General features: G+C 34.9%; 1 protein-coding gene across 4 annotated transcripts; it reads left to right on the top strand.

Annotated features, from left to right (window-relative positions):
• The first annotated feature begins 292 nt into the window (after positions 1-292).
• Positions 293-7,061, top strand: LOC113860958 (acetyl-coenzyme A carboxylase carboxyl transferase subunit alpha, chloroplastic). 4 transcript variants are annotated; one of them, XR_003504085.1, is made up of 13 exons: positions 372-649; positions 1,001-1,366; positions 1,544-1,618; positions 2,235-2,342; positions 2,481-2,641; positions 2,779-2,893; positions 2,977-3,131; positions 4,554-4,605; positions 4,686-4,754; positions 4,958-5,035; positions 5,124-6,222; positions 6,509-6,584; positions 6,616-6,940. XR_003504085.1 is itself a non-coding variant. In XM_027493539.1 (12 exons), exons 2-11 carry the CDS (start codon positions 1,049-1,051, stop codon positions 6,219-6,221), a joined length of 2,229 nt encoding a protein of 742 aa, XP_027349340.1. In that variant the 5' UTR covers positions 293-649; positions 1,001-1,048; the 3' UTR covers positions 6,222-6,224; positions 6,509-7,061. The 4 variants fall into 4 exon arrangements, 2 of the variants coding, with proteins under 2 accessions (XP_027349340.1, XP_027349341.1); XM_027493539.1 differs by having other exon boundaries at positions 293-649; positions 5,124-6,224; positions 6,509-7,061; XR_003504086.1 differs by lacking the exon at positions 4,958-5,035 and having other exon boundaries at positions 530-649; positions 6,616-6,941.
• Positions 7,062-7,297: the final 236 nt, after the last annotated feature.

Below are 7,297 nucleotides of genomic sequence, written 5' to 3' on the forward strand. Positions count from 1 at the left end.
ATTAAATTAGTGAATATCTATAATTTTAAAGTCTAAATTAACAATTAATTGTAATTTTAAGAACTAAACTATTTAATTTTAATAATTTCAAAAAAAATATTTTTTCATAATTTTAGCTAAATGGACATATTTTATAATTTCATAATCTAAAATTGCATGTTACTCCAAGTGTATTTTGGAACAAAAAATACCATACATGTAAGAAGTAAAAAAGAAAGGTGGGAAAAAGGAATGGCATGAGATGTGTTAAGTGGTGTGAGTGTAAGGGAGTGTGTTATGTAGCTTAACGGCCAAACCGAAAAAGCTGGCTCATAACTCATTATTGTATCACACGCAGCATAAGAAGTATCGCCCTTCTCACTTCGCTGTTTGGCTTTTTCCATCTTTCAACCAAAACCCCAATCTTCTTCATTTGCATAGCTATTGCCAACAACAAACAACTACTACTCACTCCTCTTTTCTTTGACGATCTCCACGAAGCTCTTTCATTTTCATTTTCAAACAACCCTCTCTCTCTCTCTCTCTCTCTCTCTCTCTCTCTCTCTCTATCCTTAATTATACCGTTCTCTTTCTTTCTTTTCCATCGAATTGCAGTTATTACTTCTATCTCTCTCTCCGCCTCTTTTTCTGGATCTTCAACTTCTCCCGGGTAACTTTTTCTTCCTGGATAATGGAGTTTACTTTCCTCAATCTGAGGAGTTTCTCCTGAATGAATGGTTATTGGGTTCCTTTGATTATAGGGAGTTTGAAACTCTTGTTCAATGTTGCTTGGATTTTGTGAAAATGGAGCTTAGTTAAGTCGATGGGTTCATGGCAAGATTCGTTTTTTATTTTTTGGATCGAGATAAAGAATTTTTACTTTTGTTTCGCTCTTTTCTCGTATTCCCTTTATGGGTTTTGTTGATTTTGTCGTCTTTTATTATAAAGTGTTGGTTTTTGTTATATTTATGTCAACATTGATAGTGATCTTATTCTGGGATTTTGTGTCCTTGTTTTTTAGATTTTGCCGATTTGGGAGATTGAATTTGAAGAACTCTGCTGAGGAAACATGGCTGCTGCTTCTGCATCTCTCACTGGTGCTTCTGCTTCGGATCTTCTGAGGAGTTCAACCAGCGGTTTCAATGGTGTTCCTTTGAGAACCTTGGGGAGGGCGAGGTTGGTTTTGAAAAGGAGGGATTTTACTGTTGCTGCTAAGCTGAGGAAGGTGAAGAAGCATGAATATCCCTGGCCTGATAACCCTGATCCCAATGTGAAAGGTGGAGTGCTTAGTCATCTCTCCTACTTCAAGCCACTCAAAGAGAAGCCAAAGCCTGTTACTTTGGATTTTGAAAAGCCTCTTGTTGATCTGCAAAAGAAGATCATTGATGTAACTCCCTAATTTACTCTCTCGCTCTCTCTCTCTCTCTGTGTGTGTGTGTGTGTGTGTGTTGATGTGTGCTTTGGTCACTTGAGAGTGAAAATGATTATTTGTAATTGTCTGATTCGTCGAGGTTGTGCTAAATACTAATAGCCTAATGGTAGTGCTATTTATGGTTGGAAACAGGTGCGGAAGATGGCGAACGAAACTGGGCTGGACTTCACTGATCAGATTCTCGTATTGGAGTCTAAGTACCAGCAGGTTTGTCTATTGTAACAGACAAATGTTTTGTTAAGAAAATTGGATTACCTGAATGAGAAAACTGATGATGATTACTGGATTAAATTATGTGCTGTGCTCAATCTCATACACACAGGAGTTCTCATGAGAAAACTGTCATCAATCATCATACTGCTCTCTGATTATTGCTTGTGAGAATGAATATATCAATATATAGCATATTTTAACCAATATTGGTTTCTTTATGTCCTAAACAAATTAGATAAGCTTGACTGTAATTTCTGTTGGCAATCCCTTTGTGACAATATCTTTGTTTCTGGAACGAACACTGACCTGTTTTAGTGATTGGTTATATTTTTTGGTTCTCTTTCACGGAATTATACTTTTCTTTATATTTAACTAACTATTAATGTACCTTATGTTAAAGAGTATAATTGTGTTGGAATGTTGTAGGCATGTTTGTACTGCACTTGTTCAGTTGTACTTGACCTATAATGCTGATATTTTGTGATGCAGTTTTCTTCAGTTTGATATTTTCACATATATACTGTTTAATCTTTTCCCTCCAAATCCCTAAAATTTCAATTTGTAAAAATTGGCAAAACACTGATGCTTTCACTCTTCCTTGCTATTACAGGCTTTAAAGGATCTATATACACATCTGACTCCCATACAGCGGGTCAACATTGCACGGCATCCTAACAGGCCAACTTTCCTTGATCATATTTTTAACATAACTGAAAAGGTCTTCTAAATACTATTTTTGTTTTTCACTTTAATATATGAATTGTTGCCTTTTCTTAATACATAGTTTAATAATTGGTTTATTATTGTTGTTGAACCACATACTTTAAAATAACTCTCATTTTTCCTCACGTTGCAGTTTATGGAACTCCATGGTGATCGGGCAGGTTATGATGATCCTGCTATCGTTACTGGTATAGGGACTATTGACGGTAGAAGATACATGTTCATCGGTCACCAAAAGGGTAGAAATACAAAAGAAAATATTCAGCGTAACTTTGGGATGCCAACTCCACATGGGTATGTCCACTAGGAACTCTTACTGATATTGAGAACTTGACTAGATTTAAGATAGGGTATGAATTCAGTTAACTTGTTCTACGGAGAATCAAGTTTATCTGCATTTGAAACTGATGGTAAATTTTCAATTCAAACAGTTACAGGAAAGCTCTTCGTTTGATGGAATATGCTGATCATCATGGATTCCCGATAGTTACTTTCATTGACACACCTGGGGCATATGCTGACCTTAAATCAGAGGAACTAGGCCAAGTATGTTGCTAATTGTGCTCTAAGATTCTTTGGCTCTCTTTTATAACTAGACTAATCCATTTGATTGATTTGCTTGCATGCAGGGTGAAGCGATTGCCCATAATTTGAGATCCATGTTTGGTCTGAAGGTGCCAATTCTGTCTATAGTTATTGGGGAAGGTGGTTCCGGTGGTGCCCTTGCCATTGGATGTGCTAATAAATTACTTATGCTTGAAAATGCAGTTTTCTATGTTGCAAGGTAATTTAATTTTTCACTCCAATATTTGCAAATTTATAATATTGCAATAATGCCTTTTTTTTCTTCTCCATTGTGCATGTTAGACGAATCTTGTAGAGCTTCTTTTGCAATAATGTTACAGTTTGTTTGGAAGAGCTTATAGAGAGTTTATGAAAATAATTTGTAACTCTCATAAACTCTTTTCAACTTATTTCAATAAATTTCTTCATACAGTTTATCAAAATAAGTTCTTTTGAATCTTTTCAGCTTATGTTAATAAATTTCATAGTCCAGGTTATGGTATAAACCACTTATATAAGAAGAGCTTATTAAATAAATTTTTAGTTAAAGCTGCTATCCAAACAAACCCTAAATATTGCAAATTATCTGTAGCTGAAAGTTCAAGGTTGCAATTATATTCATAATTTCATATAACATATATTGTTAGTTCAGAATTATGTTGAATGTGGTTATATTTATGGTAGTTAAGAATTATTCAAATTATTCAAAAATGTGCTTATAATATATGATAATTCTGGCAAATTTTTGTTGGATATTTATTGATCCTCTCTTTTTCCATTCAATACTCATCCTTGAGCTCCTTTGTACTATTTTCTCTTTTAGTAAAAAAAAAGCTTTGTTAGATTTGATTTTGCTGTGGTTACTAGTCAGTGTTTTCACCAATATGGTCCCTTTTATCTATCTATTAATATGTATAAATAGATAGAGAAAGACAGAGATTATGAGTTATGACACATCTCACATAGACACAGCAGGTTGTATGAAGACCACCATTCGATATAATTTCACATAAATGTTTTTAAATTGACCACTTATTCGTAGTTAAATCATTAAAAGTGGATTCTTACTTTTCTTTAGTTGTGCCTATATATAGTTGATGTTTAAGCCATTATACAAGTTGCATCTTAGAAACATCTACATGCACATACAGACATACATATGTGACAGGGTTGATGATAGAAACAAATTATATATGCTGTGTTATTAATCAGATTATGCAGTAAAACTGAGTAAAAGAGCTCAAGCTCTACAATGCTAAGGTAGATTTCCTAGAGTCAGTAATTGATTCCTCCAGAGAGTAAACTCTCCTTAGCAAAACTCACAATATTCTTGCCTACCTTACTCCCACTCCCTTCTCTCCCCATATACTAGAATTTCCCTATTTCCTGGATTCCTTCCACGTCACTTCCCCTCTAATTAACTAATCATTATTCCCTGGCCCCATTTTCTGTCTCCTAGTATAGACTCTCCACATATTGGGCTTTGTAAAACTGTCCCTTCACCAGACACAGGCCCATCACCCTTCCTTATAGTATTTGCCATATTTGGCACCTGACTACTTGTGTTATTCTTAATCTTTTACTAATTGAACAAGTTTGTTTCTGTTCTGCTGGTTTGATCTTTATTTATTTCATGATTTAGTCCAGAAGCATGTGCAGCAATCTTGTGGAAGAGTGCTAAAGCTGCTCCAAAGGTATATACATCGCTAATACTTTGATTCCTTCATTTCACAATATATATTCAACTCTTTTTTCCCTTTTTTATCCTTTGCAGGCTGCTGAGAAACTGAAGATTACAGCCAATGAATTGTGCAAATTGCAAATTGCTGATGGTGTTATACCTGTAATAATCCTATTAATCATGCCTTTCCTCTTATATTTTATTCATGTACAATTGGCAGCTTAAAAATTAATATATAGATAATAACTATCAAGTGTTTCAGTGTTCAGGCAAATTTGTCAAACCTTAAAATCCTGCTGTGTTCTAATTTTAAATTTTCTTAGGGAATAGAATCTAAGTAGAGTTTTGTTTTGTCTGTTCAATAGGAGCCACTTGGTGGTGCACATGCAGATCCACATTGGACCTCTCAACAGATAAAAAATGCAATCAATGAAGCCATGGATGTAAGTTTTCCAGGCAGCAAGTGTTCTACTGAAAAAAAAATGTTAAAAGCATATACTAATTGTGAACTTTGGCTTGTCCACTGTGTAGGAGCTCACCAAGATGAACACAGAAGACCTATTACAACATCGCATGCTTAAGTTCCGAAAGATTGGTGGGTTCCAAGAAGGAATTCCTGTAGATCCTATGAGGAAAGTCAACATGAAGAAGAAGGATCTATCTGTTGCTAAGAAGATTCCTGAAGCTGAATTGGAGGTTGAGGTTGAGAAACTGAAGCAACAAATTTTGGAAGCTAAGGAATCCTCTTCCAATCCTCCAAAACTAGATCTAGATGAGATGATACAGAAACTCGAAAGAGAGGTTGATCAAGAATACTCTGAGGCAGTTAAAGCCATGGGCTTGACAGACAGGTTGTCGAAACTACAGGAGGAAGTTTCAAAAGCAAATGCAGATAATCAATTTATTGATCCATTGCTGAAGGATAAAATAGAAAAGCTAAGGGTGGAGTTTGAACAGGGATTGTCTGCAGCTCCCAATTATGGTACACTGCAGAATAAGCTTAACTATTTGAAAGAATTATCTAAAGCGAAGCGTATATCAGAGACAAACAAGGAGGCTGCCACATTAAAGCAAGAGTTGAAGACCAAAATTGACAATGTCATGAATAATCTTAGAATAAAGGAAAAATATGAAGCATTAAGGGCTGAAATCGAAGCTGATGGTGCATCCTCAGCAAGAGAATTGGATGACGAGTTGAAGAAGAAAATCCTTGAGTTTAGGAAAGAGGTAGATTCACAGCTGGTTAGTGTTCTGAAGTCTGAGGGCTTAGATGTCAAATTTGGAGAACAAGACACTGTGTCAGGGATAGAAGAACTAAACAAAGATATAGAGAGGGTAATTGAAAGTTCAATAAACTCATCAGATGATATCAAGAGCAAGATTCAGCTGTTGAAATTGGAGATTGCCAAGGCTGGAGAGGCACCTGATTCAGAATCAAAAAATAGAATTGCTGCTTTGATGCAACAAGTTGAGCAGAGCCTTGCAGAGGCTGTTGACTCGTCTGGCTTAAAAGGGAAGTATGAAAATCTGGTGTCTAAAGATGAAAATTTGCAAAAAGATCCAGCAGGAGACAATCTCACCAATGATGAATTGAGAGTGCAAGTTGGTGCAAACCGCACCTCTTCTTAATATGTGAGTTCATCTAAACTTCACAAAAAATGTTTTCAATGTGTTTTCTGAATCATTGAGGCATTCTAGGGAGCATTATATCTGTAGCTTTTACCATTACAAGTTGTATTTTAAACCAACATAGCGACATGCAGAGAGTTTTAAGAAGGTTTTATGTGATTTTGGATTGAAAATGATTGCATGGGATAAATGAGGTTGGATTTGTAACTAGTTTCGTTATGCATATATATTCTGTATCCTTCATTTGAAATTGAAATTTGGCTCTTAATAACATTATGTTCTATCAGCCTCCTGCTCATATGGAGCTGGTGAAGATGATGCTGGCTGGAACAAATATATGAATGGAATAGTGAAACTGCACCAGTGTCTTCTTGATGTGTTGCCAATATCATAAGGTGGTTGGTTGTACATCATCTAGCATCATGACCATATTTCTTAGAAACAAGTTTTGGGAATTGAAAGACGATACCATGTGAATGGTGGCTAATATTTTTCTATAATCTTCCAATAGAGGACCGGGAGGAATAAAATTGAAAAGCATTTTGTATTTGTTTGAGTCAGATGTTGCAGTTAATTTAGAATGACTTTATATGCTTTTTTTTTTTTTGTCTTTTCATGTTCATTTTGTTTTATTTAATCATTTAAATTTTTGAATTTCTCCTTAATAGACTTAGATGAACATTGTATAAATTGCTTTGAGTTTGAGGAACCTAATAAGTAATAATATGACGTTGTGGGGTTATAATGTCTTTTATATGCAAAAATGATTGTCCTACCTCTTCTGAGGTACAACTTCGTGTTACCATTTTATGTGCTTAAATATTATTAATATGGAGTTTTAGCCATTGGAGTTGTACAATTTCTGGATGACTATTATGCTCTGTGGTAGTCTTCCGTAAGGATTGAATTGAATTTATCCTGGGGAATAGATAGGGAGTGTTAAAGCAATGTTGGGCGCACATATAGGGGATACTTTATTACCCTTGTTTATAAATCGACTAAATTTAATGGAAATCTCAAAAATAAAATGAAAATTAAATCGAAAAAAATGAATTGTATATTTTATTATATTGGAT

This window comes from Abrus precatorius, unplaced genomic scaffold (assembly GCF_003935025.1).
Source record: "Abrus precatorius isolate BTA unplaced genomic scaffold, Abrus_2018 Scaffold3, whole genome shotgun sequence".
NCBI lineage: Eukaryota > Viridiplantae > Streptophyta > Magnoliopsida > Fabales > Fabaceae > Abrus > Abrus precatorius.

Excerpts from the sequence above, each read along its gene's own strand:
- LOC113860958 (XM_027493539.1), top strand. The coding sequence starts at position 1,049 with ATGGCTGCTGCTTCTGCATCTCTCACTGGTGCTTCTGCTTCGGATCTT. Across the intron at positions 4,606-4,685 it reads GTGCTAAAGCTGCTCCAAAG|GCTGCTGAGAAACTGAAGAT; the intron begins GTATATACATCG and ends TATCCTTTGCAG. Across the intron at positions 5,036-5,123 it reads CAATCAATGAAGCCATGGAT|GAGCTCACCAAGATGAACAC; the intron begins GTAAGTTTTCCA and ends TCCACTGTGTAG.